Genomic DNA, 24,164 nt, shown 5'->3' on the forward strand with positions numbered 1-24,164 from the left:
TGTTCGAATTATGTCAATAATAAAGGTTGAACCCCAACCTTAAGGGCCTCCATCGCTCCGCCTTTAGAGTTTTATGAAGGAGATAAATCGCGGGATATGCCCCAACAGGCCAAGGAACAAGAGCTACATGTACACTGCGTCTACAAGGAGTTCAATTTCATGTTTCAAGAATCGAACCCCCACACTGCGGCTGCCAACAAGGCTTGAAATAACCTCACTCCTGTCCTTTGCACCACTAGACTATGCCCCGAAGGTCTGAATTATGTCAATAATAAAATATAATCTTGAATGGCAAATGATATTTGATTAACATAATTTTGGATACAAGAAATTTGAAAATACAAAATAAATAAAATGGCGGGTCAATGCAAAATCTCATTATTCCTACCCCGTGATAAATGGACACAAGAAAAATGATTAAAACCTATAGAATAAGAAGTGGGTGGTACAATTTGATAAATGAGTTGTACCATCATACTTGGACCTAAATGATTTTTTTGGTCTTGTTTAATTGTTGAACTAATTATGAAATATTACAGATTATAGGTCGAAAAGGAATAAATATGATTAAAGAAGATAGATATGCTATATATTTGTGCACCGTCGTGTTGAATTAACCATACTAGGAGTAGACATTTTATCCGCATCATTTGGATCAAAACAGAATCGAATCAAACTCCCGTTAAAAGTAAAAGAAAAAATAAAATATTTTGTTTTAGCTCTTGATCGGTTCCATACTACAGCTATGTTTGGCTTCAAATTTTCAAAAAAAATAAAAAAGAATCTCAAATTCATTTTCAACTACTCATTTGATGGGACTCAAAAATTTTATCAATTTTCCAATTACAATGTAATTAATTTTAAAAAAAAATTTATGTAACCATTGTTTGAGCCCTATTCTTTTGATAAAAATGAATTTTTGAATAGTATATTGATGGGAAATGTGTGGTTAAAAAATAAGAAAAAATTTGAATATGCGTGTAATCTTATTTTATTGAAAAATGTGTGGTTGAAATGATATCATAGCTTTGTTTAAGAATATATTTTTTTCAAAGAATGAGAATCAAACATGGACTAAAAATCTACATTTTAGCTAAACCAAACAGTGGCTATATATCTGGATTTTAATTCAATTTCAAAATTATTTTTTATGATCTCTACAATGTACTTGTTCCCTGACCTGGTGGGGCACATCCTGCGATTTACCTCTCTCACAAAACTTTAGGGACGGGGCGGTGGGAGCCCTCAAGGTTAAGGTTCAACCTTTTTTTTTTTTTTTAAGAAAATGAATACTTTTTACACTTAATTTGTTTAATTATGTCCCCGCCCCCTTTCTTAACGTTTAAAATAGTATTCAAACAGCTCATCAAATTGCATAATTCAAAGATGTTTGAATTGGTGTTTACCAACTTTGCTACCAAACCAATTTTTTAAACCACTATGTTTCCGTTGGTTAAAGTGTTAACCAAAAATAGATTTTTCCATCATTAATGTTGCTTTTTTTTTTAGCGATTTAATTTTTCCATACGTATAGCATCTCTCAAAAGAAAAATACTATGATTACGTAAGGCTTCTTAATTATTGTCGACGTAACAATGATAAAGCAATTTCTATTCTTAATAAATTTAAGATCAACTTATTTTTCGGCACTTATCTAAAATAAATTAAATGCCAAAGTAATTTCTTTTCTTTTTCATTTACATATAGTGAAAGTATTATTTTTTGTTTTTTTTCCCCCAACGTTAACATGCATAGACTAGCCGTTAATGAAAGGAAGAAAATGGTGCAGGGTGGTGGGGCAGTGTCTGTTGAGTCGGTGAAAGCGAAATAGTGGACGGCCAATTGGCCCCCCCACTCCACCCACATAGTTTATATATAAATATGCGTTTGTGTGTATTTATATTCTCGCCAAGCAGACAAAATTACAAGCTCACTAGCCTCTCATATACAAGAAAAAATATATATATACAAATTTCTCTTTGTGGGTTCTAAAGTATGGCAAAGGACGCTGGAGTGGCGGAGCATGGATCGTTCGCGGCAAAGGACTACCAAGATCCACCACCAGCTCCGCTGATTGACGCGGAGGAGCTTACAAAGTGGTCATTTTACAGAGCTGTTATAGCCGAGTTTATAGCCACCTTGCTCTTCCTTTACATTACGGTTTTGACTGTGATTGGGTACAAGAGCCAGATTGATACCACGGTTGGCCACGGCGGTGATCAGTGCGGTGGCGTTGGAATTCTTGGTATTGCATGGGCCTTTGGTGGAATGATCTTCGTTCTTGTCTACTGCACCGCTGGAATTTCCGGTGAGTTTTGTTTATACGCACACAGATACATGCATACATGTATGGTTTGATTTTAATGGCATTTCTCATGTCATGTCATGTGCATCTCAGGGGGACACATTAATCCAGCAGTGACATTCGGGCTTTTCTTGGCCCGAAAGGTGTCAATGATCAGAGCCATTATGTATATGGTGGCTCAGTGTTTGGGGGCCATTTGTGGCGTCGCGCTGGTGAAGGCGTTACAGAAGTCACACTACAAGAAATATGGCGGCGGCGCAAATGAGCTCGCCGATGGCTACAGCACCGGCGTCGGATTATCCGCGGAGATAATCGGAACATTCGTCCTTGTTTACACAGTTTTCTCTGCCACTGATCCCAAGAGAAGTGCCAGGGATTCCCATGTCCCTGTAAGTTGACATATACAATTCTCTATTTTTTTTCTTTTGAGAAGTGCATGTTTGGTTAACCTTAAAAAATTTACTTATAATTGAATAAGTATTAAAATAATTTTTTTGGGGGTCCAAGTAGAAAATAACTTATTTAGTAGCTTTACTGACAATATTACTTAAAAGTAATTTAATATTGACAATTTTTGCATTTGGACTTGAATCTTAGGTATTGGCACCTCTTCCAATTGGATTTGCAGTTTTCATGGTTCATTTGGCCACCATCCCCATCACTGGTACTGGTATCAACCCTGCTAGGAGTTTAGGGGCTGCAGTGATCTACAACCAGGAAAAAGCTTGGGATGATCAGGTTAGCATTTTTCCCAAAGTATTACAAATTAGATTTAACTATACTCATAATGTTTTGCGCCATTTCATTCACTTTATTTATTGTGAATTCTTCTCGAAGATCCCCGATAAATTTCAAGTTCATTGTCAACATACCAGCTCTCGTGTTTTTATGAATTTTTTCGATTATGACAGCCTAGTCAAAAAGTATCGTCGAAATCATGTTGAAGAAGTGAGAAAATTTTATACTTCGCTGTCAACCCCTTTCTTTATTCGAACTTGAGACTGACTATAAACAAAAATAGCAAAAAGTTATATTTCAAAAGCTCTAAACATATAGTTTTCAATATTATTTATACCCCCACCCAAAATCACAAGTAGTAATTTATCTATTTACTTTCGTGTCCTTCAGTGGATCTTCTGGGTTGGACCCTTCTTTGGTGCAGCCATTGCAGCCTTCTACCACCAGTTTATTTTGAGAGCAGGAGCAGCTAAAGCCCTTGGTTCATTCAGAAGCAGCTCCCATGTTTAATTATTGTTGAAAATCACTTTTTTTTTATCATTGCTTTTCGGCAAATGATTGAATGAATAACCGTGTATTGCAATTAGGGTTCGTGTTTAAGATTTCTCAAGCTTTCACCATCAATTATTCTAAAAAATGATGGAAGAATTCTTGTCAGCTATGAAATTATTTTTAAAGTGCAACTTTTCCTGAATATTCTTTCTAGCTTGTATGTTTGTTGCAATATTATTATTATTATTATTATTATTATTATTATTATTATTATTATTTGAAATTGATATAGTTTGAGCAAAGATCTTACACGAACACGTATCGATTGGCTCATCAATTTCTTTCACCCCTCAAAATCTATTTCGAGAATCTCTTGAATTAAAAGCTTTGTCAAATGAGAACCAACATTAATTACTTAAGCCAAACCTAGAAATAGAGGGGATTTTCTTTCTTTCTTTGTATGCTGGGGTGAGAGGTATAAATTATATAAAATTTCTCATTTTGTAAACTTCCAAAATCTTTATATTAATATATAGTCAAATATATTTGAATGTTAAATAAAAATTTCTTGAAGTGGGCTAGTTTGTACATATTTTTTATCTCAAAGAATTAGAGAGGAACTCTGAAATAAATATCGCGATGTATGAAAATGTATGATGTGGCATAATTTAGTTTCCATAAAAAAGGGAGTGAATATCGAGAGATACTTATTTTAGGGAATATGAACAAGTAGAATTGTGATACAACTTATATTTTGAATGATTAATTTATCAATTGTTTTCTACACCAAGAAGAAGAAAATTTATAACTAGCAATCAATTCATTGTTGTTATATCCCTTTAAAGATCTTCAGAAAGATCAACTTAATTTCATCGAATTGAATATTGTTGCTCCAAATATAAGTAATTATTGCTATTTTATTATAAAATGATCACGAGTGAAAAAGAATAAAGACATTACTCCAATTTATTATATAGACTTTAATACAAACAATTCTTAAATAATTAAATCTCTTTGACTTAGTTTAGGAATAATTGGAAATTATGACTTCATAAGAAACTCTATTGATCGTGGAATTAATTAAGCCAATGACCAAATTTTGTAAAGAAAATGGAATGTGAAGTACGAACATAAATTTATGACTACATGTTAACATGTTATGTAATAAATTTCTCATCACTTCGTTTACCCATTCTAAAAAAAAGGTTGAACTCCAACCTTGAGGACCCCCATTTCCCCTTCCTTAGAATTTTGTGAAGGAGGTAAATTGCGGGATGTGTCCCAACAGGCCAAGGAACAAGAGTTACATATACACTACGCCTACAAGGAGTCCAATTCCATGTCTCAAGAATTGAACCCCCACACTGTGGCTGCCAGCAAAGTTTGAGATAAACTCATTCCTGTACTTTACACCACTTGACTATGCCCCGAGAGGTTGCTTCGTTTACCCATTCTAGTATACATTTGTGTGTGTGTGTAAACAACAAAATAACTCTTATTCTTGATAAATTTGGAATTGTTATAGTTTATAATGCTACAATAGCGTCTATTCAGCAAAAATCATATGAAAAGAAAAACGAAGATGTGAAAACAGATTTATTGCCTCTTTTTCTTCCTTGATTGACTTGTTATTTTGGATCAGTCTTCTTGGTTCAAAGAACCAGCTCGAGTAGGTTCAACATGCCGAAAAAATTTCTAAACTTGTTGATATATTGACATCAAATCTCGTTGTCAATTCTGTGTGAGCAAAAATTGATGTATAATCTTCCCTTCAACCCTTTGAACAAAAAGGTGGCTAAAGAAAATTTCTAATTGAAATATCACAAATTCCCATCTATAAGCAAAGCCAATATTATTGTCAAGTGATGGCCTCCAATAAGAAAATTCTATCGATACAGTTGCTCGTATCATTCCACAACAAACAAATACAAATTCCCAATAAATTTGGAGTCGAGCACGAGCTCCACAATTTTTTTTTCTGTCCTGTCATTTTTATGGCTACTTTTACAGAAAGCTCACAACCACATCACAAAGAGACATTGATATTGTTTATTTATTTACTAATCAAAAGAATCTTTAGATTTCTCTCCTTGTACAAAATACTCAGCTAACTAGGATCCTATAAATCAGAAAATTTTAAAAGGAATCAACGTAACTAGACCATGTCTCATACCCCGGAGGGGTGTAAATGTTGAGTAGAAATCAAAAGATTCGTTCCTGAGAATGAAAATGAAGAACCTTTCATTCATATCATTCACTAACATCGACATTTTCATCCAACGAAGAACTTCCTGAGTGTCCCATCCTTTTGATCCTTAGCAGCTTCAGTTAAAGCTAGAAATTTCTTGAATCCAGTTGCAGAAAAACCTCTTCCAAATGCAGCTGCTCTTGCTAGCACTTCCTCTCCTGATAAGATTATTCCAGGAGCAGCAGGACTGCTTAGCACTGGTGCAATGGACGTGCTGGAGACAGCGGGCATGACTGAATTGAAAGATGGTTGAGTGGTTCTAGCTCCACGTTTGTTATAATCATCGAGTATGCTTTGCTGGTCAGTCCTCTTGAGGCCCTGCCAAAGAACGTGAGGATCGAATTTTTGGTAAACATAATGAAAATCTTGAAAGATGAAACATAACCAGTTATTAGACATTGCAATTAAACGGCCTTCTAACTTGCCAAAGATAGGCACTGGCAGGTCATACACCACACGCACTGACACTATGAGCATGGTTTGGAAGCAAGAAGTTTACTTGTAAGTAGACTACAAACAAAGAGGGTAACCATACCCCTTTTTGGAGGGATCAACGACCCAGACAAAGTCTAATTCCCAAGAGAAGAAAACATGGTATGTATAATACGGTCAAATAACAGACCTAATTATTTATTATAACCTTTTGGGAAAAATAACAAGTATTTGAAATTCCAGCTGAGAGTCAACAAAAAATAACTAGATAGTGATAATCTTGAAAAACCTTCAGATCCAGAATCCGCTGAAACTCTGCAGCTGTTCCCTCAGGTAGCAGGGCACAATATGTGTCTGCCACGGAGTCAACTGGGGACAATATAACCTGTGGCACAAGCAGGAATGAAGCATGGGACTTGTAAAATACATCTAAATGATGACTTTTCAAGTCAAAAAAACCCAGATGCTACTTTAATCACACCTTCAGTAATGCTTCCGCTTTGCTCATCTCACGATTTACAAATTTCGAGTAGCTGGAAGCTCCAGATGTCTGTTAAGAGGAAACAGTAGTTATATGGGATCCGCCTCATATAACTACAAGGGCTCCATAATTGAAACACTACAATTTTGGTTGGATAATATTTATCCTAAAATTTAATTTATTAATCATGCAATGATTGGTATTCACTCTAGCACGTATGTGTGTGGAAACTTAAATAATATCTAACTAAATCTTTTTAATTGCAAATTAAACCTTCATGTCGAGTGAAAATAAACTGTCATAAACCAGTAGAATTTAAACCATGTTAGCACAAATCATGAAAATTAACTGAAAAGTTACCATTTTGTTTGGGGAAATTAGACTAAGTTGGATCATTTCTAGATGGGGTAACCAGCGACTGATAATTGGGATATTTTTTTATCCCATTATTATGGATACAGGGGGTGACAAATCTAAGTTGCAATTGGAACCTGGTTTGTACATATAATTACTCAGCCCCTCTCAACTACTTAACAGAATCAATTGTAGGTGTATGTTTTCTTCCCCAAAATCAGAACATTTCTTAGAAGATGACAGGGATAAGCCAGGTACGTGTAAATTACGAAGTACAGTTTGCAAGAACTCCGACTTCTCGCTTACCTGTTTCCCCAAGGAAGGAATATCCAGAAGAATAGTTTTTACAGCCTGTGTATCCAATAACATCTGCAAATTGCATAATGTGGAGATTTACATTCAAATCCAGTAAAATGGCCCCTTTCGGATTACTTCAAAACATATAACAAAATGACGAGCTGATGATCAATACTTGTTGTGCTCCTGTTTCTGATATTTGCTTGCATTTGAATATATTGAGGTAGAAGCGTGGACCAAGAGAAGATGCAAGCTGCAAAGAACAAAAATATGAGCACTGAATCAAGAAGTCGCCATAAAGAAAGATCCAGAAAAGAATCAAAGAATTATATTTTGCAGAGTTTTTAATGTTCACTGGTTTATTTGTAAATATGAGCATGATAGAAAATAAAGTGATGCAGAGTAAAAATTTAGATTTTTAAAGCCCTGGCCAACAGCGCTAAGCAAAGATTGTGGGAACATAAGTGTTCACATTCACATACTCACCTTGTCAAGGAAGAACTGGAAATAAATTGGAGAAAGAAGGCTTCCAAGTACAGGAATGCTAGTAGTGAAAATCATGTTTATGGAATTGACATACCTGCAGGAATGTATATGAGGTTTACGTAAAAAACATAACAGCCACCTTTAATAGTTAGCATATTCATGGAGATCATCTTACTCTGATTGGTCACCAACACTTTCAAGTGTTCCCCAGGGTACTCGTGTCATTGCAGCCATTTCAGCATCAAATTTAGTTTCTATACCATTCACTAATGTGATCAAGGCTTTTGTAATAACCGCTGAGAATTCATCCTGCACAAATGAAGCAGTGTTTATAAAATGTAGAAGCAAGAGGATAAGCATAAATGAAAAACCCATGAAAAAAAAATTTACCTGTACTTCAGACATATCGATCATATCGACAAATTGAGGTTCAATTATTTTGGACACATTTTCGGCCAGTTCGCCAGACTGACGACATAAATAAAAGTGTTAGTCTGAACTTAAAAGGATGGAGGAAGATTAAAAATTTGAATACAGTGTAATCACCTTAATTACTTTATTAACATATTAAAAGAGCTAATTCAGACAATTGTAATACCCCAAACGTTTTACAGCTTGTACTGGTGAGTAATTCATGCAATTCTGCATTTTATGATAGTGAACTATATTACACGTTTATGCATGATTGAGTACGTTTATACAATAATTCTTTCATCATTTATATTTGGACTCTGGTGGTACTTTGACTGGGGAACCCAGGAGACTTTTGCACAGCTTTAATGATAAAGACATGATGTCAAAAAAATGTTGTTGATGAGGACATCCGGTTTATTTACTTATTTTATTTTCTAGTTGGACTTTATTTATTGTCTTGGACTCTTATTTAGGAAATTGGGCTTGTATCGGCCCGGGCCTAGTCTCGTTAGGCCCTTTTTTTTTTTTTTTTTTTTTTTTTTTTTAACAATTTAAACCCAGTTTGCGATGTAATCTATATTTAGTTGATGATTGCATAAACTTTTGGTGGCTTGTGGTGAAATTCTCTCTACCGATTTTCTTCTTCTTCTTCGGTTGAATCTTCTTCTTACCCAATTCTGTCCCTCAATTCCCTCTCCTTATAGATCCGTTTTATTTCTCCATTAATTGTCCAGTTGGTGCTGCATCAGTTGTCCAGATGATGTGATGTAGTGCATTGATGATATGGTGTACTACTGTGATAATAGTTATACGCTTGTGCTGTAATAATCTGATTAATGCTCATGATGCCTGTTAGTCAACAGAGGAAGAACTCAAATTCTTTGATGCCTTCTAATTATGGTTCCCTCCCTAATTCATTAAGAAGCCATCTAACCTATTACAGATTCTCGGTAGTATTTGGTTTCTCAAAACAATATGGTAGAAGAAAACATTTGATGACTCATCCAGTATACCTTGATCACAGAAATCTTACTGAACACAGAGCTGCAGAATATTACCAGTGATTTGACTAGAACAGACATTTCACTGAAGTAAACCTAATTATTTGTATTTTCTTCAACTCAATGGCAGTTCACTTCACATATTAATCCAAATGTAATTCTATAGTTGCAAGTACATAGTGCATTCAAAAAACCAACTCACTGTTTTGTGGCAATATTCAGCCGTGCTAACTATATAACAGATCACACGTTCATCCTTATCAGATGTCTGCATGAAATAGTTTGTACATGGGCGAGTACACAAGTCAATAAAAGGAAAGAGTACAGGCAATTTTTCCTCTGAAAATCTAGACAAAAAAAGAAAGGACTACCTTTATCTGTCCATCCATTCCTGTGGCAGCTGCTACAATTCCTGCACCACCCTTGGGCAATCTCATGAAAAGCTTTGTCGCATATGCTTTAAGAAATCTTTGAAACACCTATTTATAAAGAGACCATTAAATTGCCTAGAAACACACATAACAATTAAATCCTATAATATGAAGCCCGTTATCTACAGGTTCCTTTCGAAACACCATGAGTAAAGTAGCAGAGTAGGTACAAATAGTGAAGGGTAAATCAAGTAGAATTCTTGGTGGCACGTGTTTTAAGAATCTGGCCTTAAATTATTATGAAAGAATGGAACGTGACCTTCATGAAAGATTTTGTGGTTGTGGCAAATATGTAGACTGAAGCATTGCTGGTTCCTCTGAACCAAGGACTCTTTGGGTTTAGAAATTCGAGAAGAGACAAGTACTGGCCTGAAATTATAAGAGGTAGAACAATTTGTTTAAGACTGGGAGCTAAAGTTTATGGATAAGAAATGGAGCATTCCTTATGCTAGTATTCTATGCAAGACAATAACATGTTTGATAGATAAGTTCTGACAGTTCAAATAAAATATTTGGTGCTGGCTGGTTGTTATCTTGATTTGAAAGAATCCTTAACGCTACCATGAAGAACATTTCTTAATGAATTCCACTTGTCAGTTTGGATTCTAATTTCGGGACATCCCACTAGGGCATTGACGATAAGTCTGGAGAAATACTCTGTAACCAAGTAGAATTGAATGTTCTTATAGTCTGTTTTAGTAATTACCATAAATACCTGGATGACGCACTGTAGAGTATTATCTGACAAAAAAAAAAAAAAAAAAAAAAAAAAAACAGATAACCTGCACATGTGCTGTACAAAATTTTCAAAACCTGTAACTTCTCCATTTCCTTCTTTTTCCCCTCTTCCTCTGATATTCAAAGTTCCCCAGAAAAATAAAGATCAAACGAGGTCTCTAAATTTTAGTAAGATCTCGCCATTACAGTGAACATATTGTCTTTTATGGCCATGGGAAACACAAAAATCAATGACTATCACATAGAAATTGCAGCAGTCCAAGAACGTCCATATCAGAGGCTAGATTTTCATAAATATTACTCGACTAGAAATGATCAAAATCTTGTTTGTAATTTAGGAGAAGTCCTCCAGGCATGTAAATTCCCTAGCAGGACCATCTAATGTGGAGTTCAAAAAAACACACCTTGAACAAATTAAATAATGTCTGATTTTTCGTCAAAGCACTGCATCGCTTTAAGCTCCTCCTTATTATTGAAAAGACCTTCAAGAAGCAATTGAACAAATCAACTTGGTATGGGTAATAATATCAATGAGCTCCATAGAGATGCGATAAGAAAGAACAACGGATAGGAGAATAATGCGCAATAAGATTGGGCGGCTTCTTCAGAAAATTAGTGATCTGATCTAAAAAAAATCACCACCCAGGGGGAGGGGGGTGAAGGAAGAAACATTGTAGTGACTTCATTACGAATCTGAGAAAATTTTAGATGTAGAAATATCAATGAAAAGGAAAACAAAATCCCATGTAGTTTGTATAACAAATTTTTCCTATATCAGAAATTCCCAAAAAATGGTCATCAAGAAATGTAGTAGTAGGTAAAGTTCCAATTATTTACAAGAGCCATAGTCATTGCAGTGAACGGTTTTTATAAACATGAGCGATATAGGCAGGGGCGGACCCAAATGACTTGGGTTAGGGGGTTAAAAATAAAATTTATAGGGTATCTTCTAATAAAGAAAAGCTAAGCAAAAATTTTTTTCCCCCAAAATCTAGAGGGTCAATTGCCCCTATAATCCCCCCCCCCCCCAAAGGTCCGCCCCTGGATATAGGTTCTGCTCGACTAGAACGATATCAATTCAAACAGTTGGTTTGTATAAAGAAATTGGCTTAAAACCCAAGGTCTATTTCTATAGATAAGCAATCAACACAAATGAAATAATACAATCATGTTTATATTAATATCCCCTGGATTTGTCTAGGTCAACACAATTCTTATTCTCCCCTTGTCTAAATTATACTGATTCTTTGCCCCCAAGGAGGAAAGGTTATCTGTCATATTGTCATGATATCTTTCAGTTTTGTACCTACATTTCAAAAGGTTCTAAAACTGATGAAGGGCATATCAAAGTTTTCTTCATTGCTATCATAGAGTGATATCTGAAATAAATGCCTTCACGTTAAAACCCGAGAATTCCTACAGAACTTCATGACTGAAACAAACACATCACTTAAGTTAAAGCTTCAGTGAAGTGATTATTTGAAACGTTTTAAATTGAAGCCTAGTGAATCCAAATTAGAAGGGATTGAAAGAGAGAGGGAAGAGAGAGGAATAATACTTAGATATTCGACTAACATAAATATCCAACAATTAAAATAGAGATTTGTAACAAGAAATTTCAGAAACAAAGGCACTATAGTTGTTGGTAACATTGGAAACTGAATGAACTATGAAGAACAGCAATATTATAGCAAATCCAACAATTAAAATAGAGATTTGTAACAAGAAATTTCAGAAACAAAGGCACTATCAAGAAATTTCAGAAACAAAGGCACTATAGTTGTTGGTAACATTGGAAACTGAATGAACTATGAAGAACAGCAATATTATAGCATACAAGGAGCCAGCTTCTCTTCCCAAAAGAAAATATTTATAAGTAGGTATATGTAGAAAACAGAGTGTTATTCAGATAAAATAATGAGGAAAGGAACATGTTTTCATATGTGCATTAAACCACCACAAACTTTGTCTCACTTTTTTAAGGGCCAAACCTGTGACCTTTGTAGTAGTGGGATCTGTAGTGCCTTGTCAATATGGGAAGTCTTTCTCCTACCAGCCTCATTTATTAAGACCAGAGATAAAAAGATCATAATAAGAGGACATAAGAAAATCAGGTCCAAGTGCCATCTCTCTCTCTCTCATAGCACAAAAGAACATAAAAAGAAAGTAAGAACGAGAATCCCATAAACCAACATAGGGAAAATTTTAAATAAACACAAGCATATATGAAAAAAGTTTAAAAATTCATATCATCTCTTCAGGATTCAAATATCTGATCTCCCTCCAAGATTTTGATTTGTTTACCTGCGCGCTGCTAGACAAGATATTAGTTTGACTTCCTTCTTCAGTTTCCCATGTTTCTTCCTAATGTACAATGGGCATATCAATTAAGCAAATAAAAGCAGAGAAAAGGTATTTGGCACAATAATGAAGGACTCAAATAATCCAAACTACCTGGACAAGTTTCTCTAGATTATCCATAAGAGTCTTCTCTTCCAGTTCTACGTATACGGTCAAGTGAGGTTCAAAGCAAGATGAAATGATCCCGTGGAAATTGAACTGCCATGTCAATCACCATAAGAAGTTAACAATTTCCTTGCAATGTTAGATTCTGAATGAAAAATCAAATAAAGACCTAAAGCAAGATGATTGCAGAGTTGTGATGTAAATGTTGGTGGTCAAAAGCAAAAATAATTTCATAAAATGATCTGCAAGAAGTTAAGTTTTCTTGGACAGCAAATACAGATTTTCACTCATTTTGAGTTTGATAAGCAAAGATAATTCGTGCCACCTACTCAGAAATATACCAGAAGCAGAGTAAAGAAATTAAACACAGTGCATCTGTTGCTAATATGGACAAGACCTTTAATGGTCATAATGTGACCCATCATATGGAATTGAGAATGCCATTTATGAGTTCCACAAGAACTATTAAGTTAGGAGACCATACCCCAGCTCCAGGCAATGTTAAATCTCTGTGTTGATCATGTTCCTAAAATAAAAGAAAATGGCATAAGTAACCAGTCGATAATAAAGTACGTTAACTATAATGCACTCGCTATATCAATCATCAATTCATGCCTCATTCCCACTTCCATGATGTGCGGCAAGCTTTTTCTCATATTTCTTCCGAATGTCCGAAATAGCATGACTAGTACTTTCCCCTTCATGTAGCTCCCCACTGTCATTTCCCGTTAATCTATTTTGACTTCCACCACCAAATTTCTCCGCCAACTCCTCCTCAAATTCCAATGTCCGTTGTAGTGCCTAACAACATGCATCAAATTTACAAACACCACAAAGCAGAAGCTGGTAGGTGAGGATAAATAACGTTGAAAGAATGTGAACTTCCCGTGAAAAGATTTGTTGATGATATGTAACAGAGAAAGAAATGTACAAAAACTCTCATGCATACACCGCAAACACAACTTTTCAAAAATTAAACCACCTTAAATAAGAAAAAATGAAAGAAAAAAATATGGCTTGCCTATATTAGGCTAACAAAGGTAAAGTGTTTGTAACTTGAACACTTGTAAAACAGAAAGGAAATCAATACATCTACCCAATCCCCCAAGTAATGATAGACAATAGGCTGCACAATCATGCTGGGGCCCAAAAAGAAACAATTTTATTTGGCAGACAGGAATTTCATGAATTTTTCAAAAGACTAAGGAATTATTAAAATAAACACATGAATGAGCATGATTCTCTCCCTTGGATGACAAGATTAACAAAAGCTTGGCCCCTTTATTAACAGAATTAGACAACAAATAAGAAATAAACAATGTGCACTAATGTCAAGACCTAATGAAAATGTAATGGAAAATGCACACCAATATTGTAAGCTTTTATGCAAGGAAATTTTTTAACCATGCAAAATTTTATGTACTAGGAGTTATATACCCATGCTCTAGGCCATAATATTGGTTTCATCAGATATTCATTTAAGCAACCTGAATCCTTTCAGTTAAAAAGAATTCCATGTGATAAAAGAGAAATATAGGATGAAAAAGATGACAAGACAACCTTGAGACTGTATACACAAAGGAGAGAAAGAGCCACAGAATCTTTCAGAAATACAGCCCTGCTTGACCCGACACATTTTTTCAATTCAATCATTGAGAAAAATAAAGGAAAAAAAAGAACAAGCCTTAATTATTTAAATTCCCTTGAATGCCAATCTGGGCCAAAACTCAGCCTAGCCATTTTTCCATCAATGAATTCAATTGAATAAAACTTCTTGAAAAGGACCGACATCACGAGAAGAATATCATTTAACAGGTCGTGAAATGAGAATCATCAAGTACTTATAGAGTTAAATTGGTTTAGATATTTACATGATATATTCTCTAGTTCAATACTGTAGCACCACTATGTCAAAGTTCAAATTAAACATTTATACGTAGTCAAGAAGGGAAAAGCATAATTGGTGATGAAGATATTTTTAGACCAACACCAAAGGGATGAACGTATGGGAAAAGGAACTTACCATCAATAATGTCCCAACATCTGGCTTTTCTTTAAGATCATTAAGAATCTCCACGAGTTGCGTCCTGGAGAGAGAGCACTTCTCACAATCTTAAAAAGTAAATTTAAATGTTGCCCATCTCCTACTGTAACAGAAATATAGGAAGCAGAAACACATTCTCTGAGCCAGTCTACGTATGATAAATATTAGATAAGGAACGTGCCAGGCAATGTCAGGACACGCTTGCACAATATTTTTTTTGAATTTTTTACACTCTGGGGATTGAGGAGACATCTTGACATGCTCAAAAAATCGAATCAAGAGGTAATTTTAAAAACCAGGTAATGGTTAAATAGTGAACTGATACAAACATTTAGGTTCTAAGAAGATAAGATCAACATTGCTTTGTCGAATTCCATCTACCATTTTTTCCAAAGTCTTGGCTCGAGTTAATTAATATTGGTAAATGATAAAATAAAAAATGCATTGTATAAAACATATGTTTTAAACGTGCCTCTAGTGCACTTGTCCTGCTTTTTTAGAAAAACACCATGACCATGTTTATATGTCGATAACTGTTTGCTGGAATATGATACATCACTGTATCTAATTAACATCTCAAGACAGATTGTTGCATCATTCATTATTTACAAAATCATCATAAAAGACTACCCCGTTTGTGGAATTGCTGTCACTAACCAGGAAACAACATAGATCAGTTAGGAAATCCACACATACATGGTTTGATGTCATTGACACTGTATACTGCCAGAAAATCATCACTGTAGTGGTTAACCCAAATTTTACAGCATAATCAGAATGGCCAACTTTACTCCAAAAAATAAGATTGCCAGATTACCCTCGGAGAATATTTAAGAAGCAATAATAAGCTTTGAGATAACGTTCCATAAAGTGGCCACACAACCACAACAATCATATCTATAAAGACTTTAAATCCGATAGATGGTAAATAACCAACCTTGTCAGCTTGCAGAATTGGATGCAGAGCAAGTAAGGAACATGCCATGAAGGAGGGAAAATTTTCCAAATCTCCTCATTGGTTCTTAACCTACGCTTGATCCAAGCATATCTTCTTTCTGTTTTATCCAGCTTTGCTAATTCTGGAATATATGTAAATTACATATAATAAAAGGCATCAAATTGAATTTCGTTTGCCAATTGAAACACATTTAAGTGGAACAAACCAGCTCCTTCAAAAATCTGTTGATATGAAGTAAGCTCCCTGCTACAAAAGTTCTTCACCAAATCTTCCCTCACTGATGGCTCCAAAGCATCAACAACTAAGCAAGCATCTGATAACTGCTGTAGTAAATTGTTTTCCTCCATCTCTTTCCCAGAACCTAAGCTGTGAGGTGAAAATAATAACAGGAATTTTTTTTATGAGAAAAGAAAGGAAAGGAAAGGAACAGGAAAAGAGAGTAGAAAATTTCTAAGTTTACTACAAGGACATATGAATCGTAGATAAAATTATCCCAATTTAATTCAGGCACTAGGATTGGAGGATGGTCAACACCATGTTGAACCACCTCAACTAATAGCTTAAACTTCTAGGCAAACTTGTATATAAAATTTTGTCATTAACAATTATTAAAATTTCTCAAATAGATAGAACAGATAAATATTGGACAATTGATGTCATCTTATACTAGCAACAACTTCACATCATCTGGCAAACATATCTTAAAAAGTAAAGACTAGGAAAAAAATTCCAAGACGAAAAACAATTATACCGTCAAGAGAAGACTCCTCATAACGTGCACTCTTCAATAGCATATCAAAAAGAAACAATCGTTAAACTACAGGTATACCTGGAAAAATCAGAGAACACGTGAGATTTGAGAATTTGCTTTATGCTCTTAAACTTCTCTCTCAGCTCTGTGATTTTTGGAATATCTCTGTAGGCTTCAAAATGACTACATAACTGGTTCACAGCCTGAATGTATCATGAACCAGGAATTATAATAGAAAATGCACCTTCAACAAGTGAAACAAGAAAAAATACTGGATAATCATATTGAACAGGATTTTAAATTCTTCCGGGAACTACATAGAAACAAACATCCTGAGAGGCAAAAGAACTGCTAGTTTTTTTGCTGAAAATGTTCGTTAAACAGTAAAAAAATCCAATTGTTGATAAATTTTAAGCACCGTCATTCAATTTTCCTTAAATAATATACTTTCCACCAAGAGGAGGTTACATGAGCAATGCACAACATTGCAACTCAAATTTTATTTTTATTTTTTATTTTTTTTAAATAGATTTTACCATAGAAAATGAGAAAAATACTCTAATAAGTCTACTTTTGCTGATCTACTTGTCAAAATTGTATTCTTCAATCTTTGTGTTCCAATCGATGCCCCAACAGAGGTTCAATCGATTCTTTAAATAGAGAAAATTACAACCTCTAATTATGGTAATAATCTGTACAAGGAAAAGGCTAATTATATAATCATTAATCTATTGTTGGAAGAAACTCAATCAAGAAGATACTCCATAAATCAAACTTGTTGACATCCCCCTCAAATTGATACCGGGCGATCAAGAAGTATCAATTTGTCAATCATAAGCTGATGGTGATGACGAGATAAGGCCTAAGTAAAAAATCTGCTATTTGGTTCTCAGTGGAAATGTGAGAAGAGAAATCTCATGACGACCAACTGCATCACGAATAGAATGACAATCAACTTCAATGTGTTTGGTACGCTCATGAAGAACTGGATTGTTGGCGATTTGAATAGCACTGGTATGTAGGAGAAAGTTGCGAAACACCAATTTCTCGTAACAAACCCCAAAGCCAAATCATTTCAGAACAAGCAGCTGACATGGCTCGATATTCAGACTCAATGGAAGATTTTGAAACACGAGCTTGCTTCTTACTTTTCCAAGAGATAAGCACACCATCAAGAAACATACACCAACCGGAGATAGAACGACGAGTATCAACACAACCAGCCCAATCTGCATCACTAAATCCCACCAATTGCAATGAGGTACTAGATGGAAAGAACAAACCACGACCAGAGGTACCTTTGAGATATGGAAGAAGACGACGTACAGCAGCCAAATGGGCCTTACACGGGGCTTACATAAATTGACTGAATTGTTGGACAGCGAAGGAAATGCCAAGTCTGGTAATGGTCAAATAATTCAAATTGCCCACCAACTGACGATATAACGAAGGATCAGATAAGAGATCACCTCCCTCTTGACGAAGTTTCAAATTCACCTCCATAGGTGTAAGAACCGAATTACTGTCCCAAAGACCAGCTAATGTGAACAACTCTTGTGTATACTTATGTTGATGTAGTATTATGCCAGTTGGACAATGCTGGATTTCAAGGCCAAGAAAGTACTGGAGAGGTCCAAGATCTTTCATATGAATTGAAGATTTAAGCTGGTGTTGGAGCTTATCAATCAACTGAGAATCAGAACCCGTAATCACAATGTCATCTACATACACAAGAAGTATGACAATCCTAGTAGAAGTAGTGTGGAAGAAGAGAGAAGAGTCATACTGACTCTGAGTAAAACTGAAGTCCAGAAGAATAGAGCTAAATTTTTCAAACCAAGCTCGAGGTGCTTGTTTCAAACCATATAATGATCGTTTTAAACGACAAACATGTATAGAAGGAGAAGAAAACATACCGGGTGGAGGAGACAAAAATATTTCTTCCTTTAGATCACCATACAAAAATGCATTCTTTACATCCATCTAACGAAGTGGCCACCCTTTTGAAGTGGCAATGGCCAAAATTGCACGGACAGTAGTCATTTTAGCCACATGAGCAAAAGTTTCCTCATAATTAAGACCATATTCCTGTCGATTTTGGAGGGCCACTAAACGAGCTTTATACCTATCAATAGTGCCATCAGATCGTTATTTGATGGTATAAACTCATTTGGATCCAAGAGGTTTGACACCAATTGGACAAGGAATGATATCCCAAGTGTGATTGTCCTGAAGAGACTGAATTTCATCAATCATAGCTTGACGCCAACATTCTTAAGTAGAGGCCTGAGAGTAAGACTTAGGTACAGATATATTATCAAGAGTAGCCTGATGAGCAGAATGTGAAAACCCATACCTATCTGGAGGCCGAGAGGTTCGAGCTGATCGATGAGGCACATGTACGACAAGATGAGTAACGGGATCAGATGTAGGAAGAGGCAGTGGATGACGGCGCTGATACACAAGACCTGGCTTAAAATGATTAACGATTCGAGAGTCATCATCAAAGAAAGGAAGTGAAACAGTAGAGGAAGAAATAGGCTCAGTACGAGATGGAAAGAAATATTAATTTTCAAAGAAAACATTTCTGGAAATACATAACTTGTTAGCTTCTGCATCGTAACACACAAATCCTTTGTGGGAATTAATGTAGCCAAGAAAAGCACATCTAACAGCTTGAGCGGCAAGTTTATGATGTTCAGGAGGAGGTAAGTGAACAAAGCATACATAACCAAAAAATGCGAAGAATCATAATTAGAAATGACACCAAATAAACGATAATATGGGGAATCAAAATTTATGTTAGGGGATAGCAGACGATTAATCAAATACACAGAAGTAGATAAGGCTTCTACCCAAAATCGAGAAGGGACATAAGATTCAAGTAGTAGAGTTCGAACAACATCTAGAAGGTGTCGATTTTTACGCTCAACGATTCCATTCTGTTGTGGACTATACGGACAAGAGCGCTGAGAGATAATTCCCTTCTGTTGTAGGTAAGATTGAAATTCACGAGACATATATTCTCCACTAGAGTCAGAGCGTAGGATCTTAACACAAGTTGAAAATTGTGTTTCCACATAGGCAACGAAAGTTTGAAAGATAGGAAAGACCTCAGTTTTAGATCGAAGAAAATAGACCCAATTGAAACGACTATAATCGTCAATAAATGTCACAAAGTACCTATATTGAGCATAAGAGGTAACAGGACTTATACCCCAAACATCAGTATGAATAATCTCGAAACACACAAAAGCGCGGCTACCATGTAAAGGAAATGGCAAAGATTTACTTTTACTAAGCTTACAAGATGCACAATCGAAAGAAAAGTGTAAAGAAGAAAATTCATTCATATTATTCAAATAACCATGTTTCAGAAGATGTCTTAAAACAAAACAATTTGGATGTCCCAATTTCTTATGCCACAAATGACTATCAAGAGAAATAGCAGAATAACCAACATGAACAGAACGAGGAATAGAAAATGATTGAAGCGGAAAAAGACGTGCCACTTTAGGCCTCTTCGCTACCACCTGTCCTGATGCTTGATCCTGCACACAACAACCATTACGATCAAAATAAAGAGTATATTTATCTTCTACCAGTTGGCCATCAGAAATTAAATTGGCAGATAAATATGGAGAGACAAAAACATTAGTAAAGGAAGACCCCAAATCTCCAACCGCCGTGATAGGAATATTACTGCCATTAGCTATCTGGATATGCTGCTCACCGTCATATTTATGAACATTATTTTGAACTTCCATATTACCAGTCATGTGATTGGAAGCCACAGAGTCAACTAACCCAGGAGACAGATTACTTTTACCTTGAATGCCAAGCGTTGAGAGAGCATGTTCAGGTGTAAGAGTTGAGGAAGATCCTGAGGTACCTAACTGATCTGAAGATGCAGCTACAAGGTTGGACTGAACAACATGATGAAAAGCAGGAGGTGATCGATTCTGAGGTCGCACACGACAGTCTTTAATAATATGACCCTCCTTTTTGCAATAGTTGCAGAATTTCTTGGTACAGTATTTTGCAATGTGACCGAACTCCTTGCACCTACAACACTAAGGTGATGATTTGGATTTTCCTTTGCCTTGTGCGGCATGGGCTACATTGACCATCTCAAAATTCTCATTGTTCGGACTGATGCTATGCTAAGAAGCAAGTCACTGTTCTTCACGCAAAAGTTCTCCTAAGCAAACATCCAAGGATGGTACAGGACTGCGATTGATTAACCCAGCACGTGTACTTTCAAATTCGGGTCGTGATTTCATCAAAAATTGATCCCGTTGACTTTCAAAATGAACCGTTTGTAATGCTGCTAAAGCATCTTTAGGAAATTTAGACTGCACCAACTTGGATTACTCACTCCACAAGTTAATAAAACCTGAATAAAATTGTTCAATTGACAAATTTCCCTGTCGATAATTCCCAATATCCAACTCCAATTGAAATTTTCGTGCAGAATTATCCTAATAATAAATTCGTTGTAAATGATCCCACCTCTTTAGAAGTTGTAAATGAACGAAGATTATTGACCATAGTTGATTCAATAGAGCTGAGCAGCCACGAAACAATTCGAGCATCTTTGTTTTCCCCTAAACTAAGCTCCTTAGGATCCGTAGGGGCTATAGACGATCCATCCACATGGCCCCACAATTCTTTACCTTTGATGAACATCTTAAACTGAAATTCCCAAGTAGGATAATTTTTACCATTAAGACGAACAATTGAAATTTCTCCTGCCAGAACAATTGAAATTTCTCCTTCCATGACAACTGAGTTAAAATGTCACCCAATAACCAGCCTAAATAAATAGCACCAACCCAAAAGATTCACACATCAAACTAGTAACCCAATAACCGACCCAAAAGATTTAGGCCCAAATAAATACTACAGCCAAAAGAGAGATTCACGTGATATACCTCCACATAGTTCCGTCGACCACTGGTCCTGTCGACTACCCACCGGAATATCGTCGCCTGCCCACCCACAAAAGACGCTGAAATCACGTTGATCGCCGAGAGAAAAGCTGCGTCGCCCCACCCAAGAGATGCCGGAAAGAAGAGACACCCGAAATAGTGTCGAGCTTCCACACACGACGACAATTACTCACAGAGATGCCTGAAATTCTCTGTCACCACCAAGAACCGAATTCCCATTCTTCTTCTACAGGTATGACTCTGATACCATGTCAAAATTGTATTCTTCAATCTTTGTGTTCCAATCGATGCCCCAAAAGAGGTTCAATCGATTCTTTAAATAGAGAAAATTACAACCTCTAAATATGGTAATAATCTATAAAAGGAAAAGGCTAATTATACAATCATTAATCTATTGTTGGAAGCAACTCAATTAAGAAGATACTCCATAAATTAATCTCGTTGACACTACTGGCATGTTACAGCACAGCAAGTAATAAACTGCCTTGTAATCATTTTTTGTGCGGGGCAAAATAGGCAGCTACTAGAGGCATCAACATCCATGTTCCTTGTACATAAACAGTACACAAGTGAAACATGATTACATGTCACCTGTTTGCAAACATGACAAAAGTATCCAACAAAACAGCATTTAGAGTGAAATGTTGACAATACTCAAGCACAAATGAACCTTAAGAAGCTTCAACATAAACAACTATATGTAATAAATAGACTTGAGTTTTATTGATCTATTATTCGATGTGATGAACTTGCAATTCCTAAACAAATGATTCTTACCCATAAAGATCTCCCAACACCTTTACGAATGAAACAAGTTATAGATTCTATGAAAGGAAAGAGTTTTATATGTTGATATGAATAACAAACCATTGTCGTGTCTTTGCCAAAAACAAGCTTATTTTAGAGAAATGCTTGAAGAAATCCCATTATGATGCGTACGAACACAAAAAGGTATATGTAACAGACCAGAGATAGTGTACATAACGGCTACAATGATCACTACTAGGGGTAGTGCTTTATTGCTCAATAGGGAAAATCGACACTGTTGTCTTCATTTGTTTCGGTACGGCAAACTCCTGTTTGAGTCCCCCTCGATCCTTTTGTTGCTGAAAAGCCAACTGATGCCATTAAGTATGTCTTAAAAATACCGTTCCACCCTCATTATGGGGTATCGGTACTTAGTTCGAAGGAAAGAGCGTGCTTCCTTGGAAAGACCTATGCAGTGGAGTTCGGAGAAGTAGAGTTCTCTCAACAAAGGATAAATGACAGACTCTAAATGATACGACTTACCATAAATTAGGCATCATTATATATTGAGTAATATTGAATACTTCCTCTCCAAATTTTCATTTTTTTCTCTCTTCTCGTCTTTTTATCTCCCATTTGGCATCAATACCATTATCAATGACATTTATAGAGCAAAGGAGTGTCAGATGTGTGGACGCAAAGCCTCCTTTTTGGTGTAGGGTGAAAAGAGAGAGTGAGATCATCAAAACCAAATTCTAATCCTCGTTTTTCCTCAAAGTGAAAACTTACAGTGGCAATTGGGTGTAGCTCTTGCACATCACATTGAGAATGAACCACTATATAGCGTGTGTTCTTCACTTGCTTTCATTTCTTGTATCATGTTACTTCATAACAAGCAGATCGATGGTGGTGATAGTGGAGTATGGTTCTTTTAACAAGCCAATAGGTACTGGGAGATGAGGAGGTGAGGGGGTTTGAAGGTAATGGGGGAACCGAGTTTTGCATAAAAAATACCAAGCAAAAATGGAAATAGAAGAAAGAACAAAGGAATTTATTGTTAATAATCAATAGAAAAAAGTGCAAAGCCAAGGAGGTATTCATTTAAGGTTTTCAGTGCATCTCAATCGCTAATTTGTTCCTTTTTTCTCACTGCTTTTTAAAGGTTAATAGACAACATAAACATGAGCTTAGTGTTGAATAGCAGCCAGTCTTGTTACTGTAAGAAAACAAACCAGTAGAGCTGCAATACCTCGTAATGATGCCTTGGGCGATATTATTCTTATATATTTATTTCATTTATTATTATTTTGCTAATAAACTCTCTATACTTCTCTCACTCTCGATTAATTTAATGTCGATAGTTCAGCATTATATGACCTGGATGCAGATCAAAGTTCGAACAAAAGGGATCGAGACACACAAAAAATGGAAAATATTTGCATTTCTCTCTTGAAAAGGGCTTGCAATCTGGTAGACAAACTGTTTATTACCTCTAGTTGTGCAGCTGCCTCCTTGTATTGCCTTTTTGAAGCCATGACTTGAAGTTGCTCTACAGCAGAGACTGCCAGCATGCAAAAGAGGTTACATTGACAAATTCTAGGAAAATATGTGCAGTTTCTACAACAAACTCAACCAACTCATCGAGTAATAAAAATTCAAAATATTTTATTTACAATGTAGCCGTGCATAATTTTTTCACTTCTCGACAGTAAAAAAAAAAAATGTTGGTTTCAAGCTTTAAATTATTTTTTCAAAAGAAATCAACACTAAATACATACTCCTCCTCAAATCACTAAATAATAAGTGCTCTCTTTTTCTCTTTCTTATAA

The 24,164-nt window shown here is 35.6% G+C and overlaps 2 protein-coding genes across 6 annotated transcripts; one reads left to right on the forward strand and one right to left on the reverse strand.

The window, feature by feature from the left end:
• The first annotated feature begins 1,888 nt into the window (after positions 1 to 1,888).
• LOC111382593 (aquaporin PIP2-1-like) lies at positions 1,889 to 3,737 on the forward strand. Its single transcript, XM_023006613.1, has 4 exons — positions 1,889 to 2,308; positions 2,399 to 2,694; positions 2,903 to 3,043; positions 3,434 to 3,737. The coding sequence occupies exons 1-4, from the start codon at positions 1,996 to 1,998 to the stop codon at positions 3,551 to 3,553; spliced, it is 870 nt and encodes a 289-aa protein (XP_022862381.1). The 5' UTR covers positions 1,889 to 1,995; the 3' UTR covers positions 3,554 to 3,737.
• A 1,635-nt stretch (positions 3,738 to 5,372) lies between these two features.
• LOC111382597 (vacuolar protein sorting-associated protein 53 A-like) lies at positions 5,373 to 23,934 on the reverse strand. Of its 5 annotated transcripts, XM_023006619.1 has the most exons (21): positions 23,826 to 23,934; positions 16,715 to 16,839; positions 16,091 to 16,251; positions 15,865 to 16,006; positions 14,907 to 14,970; positions 13,499 to 13,684; positions 13,368 to 13,409; positions 12,872 to 12,976; positions 12,722 to 12,781; positions 12,409 to 12,474; positions 10,822 to 10,899; positions 9,620 to 9,727; positions 9,451 to 9,516; positions 8,224 to 8,301; positions 8,009 to 8,142; positions 7,834 to 7,927; positions 7,523 to 7,600; positions 7,357 to 7,419; positions 6,697 to 6,765; positions 6,505 to 6,600; positions 5,373 to 6,101 (listed from the first exon to the last, which is right to left on the reverse strand). In XM_023006619.1, exons 1-21 carry the CDS (start codon positions 23,904 to 23,906, stop codon positions 5,808 to 5,810), a joined length of 2,190 nt encoding a protein of 729 aa, XP_022862387.1. In that variant the 5' UTR covers positions 23,907 to 23,934; the 3' UTR covers positions 5,373 to 5,807. The 5 variants fall into 5 exon arrangements, with proteins under 5 accessions (XP_022862387.1, XP_022862388.1, XP_022862389.1 ...); XM_023006620.1 differs by lacking the exon at positions 12,409 to 12,474; XM_023006621.1 differs by lacking the exon at positions 9,451 to 9,516.
• Between the last annotated feature and the right edge of the window lie 230 nt (positions 23,935 to 24,164).

Source organism: Olea europaea, unplaced genomic scaffold, assembly GCF_002742605.1.
Source record: "Olea europaea var. sylvestris unplaced genomic scaffold, O_europaea_v1 scaffold2530, whole genome shotgun sequence".
NCBI classification, from domain to species: domain Eukaryota; kingdom Viridiplantae; phylum Streptophyta; class Magnoliopsida; order Lamiales; family Oleaceae; genus Olea; species Olea europaea.

Coding starts and splice junctions, on each gene's coding strand:
- LOC111382597 (XM_023006618.1), bottom strand. CDS start 23,906: ATGCTGGCAGTCTCTGCTGTAGAGCAACTTCAAGTCATGGCTTCAAAA. Junction 12,977..13,367: donor TAACATTGCCTGGAGCTGGG/GTATGGTCTCCT, acceptor TTGACATGGCAG/TTCAATTTCCACGGGATCAT. Junction 9,728..10,821: donor CATTATTTAATTTGTTCAAG/GTGTGTTTTTTT, acceptor CTTTATAAATAG/GTGTTTCAAAGATTTCTTAA.
- LOC111382593 (XM_023006613.1), top strand. CDS start 1,996: ATGGCAAAGGACGCTGGAGTGGCGGAGCATGGATCGTTCGCGGCAAAG. Junction 2,309..2,398: donor CTGCACCGCTGGAATTTCCG/GTGAGTTTTGTT, acceptor TGTGCATCTCAG/GGGGACACATTAATCCAGCA. Junction 2,695..2,902: donor CCAGGGATTCCCATGTCCCT/GTAAGTTGACAT, acceptor CTTGAATCTTAG/GTATTGGCACCTCTTCCAAT.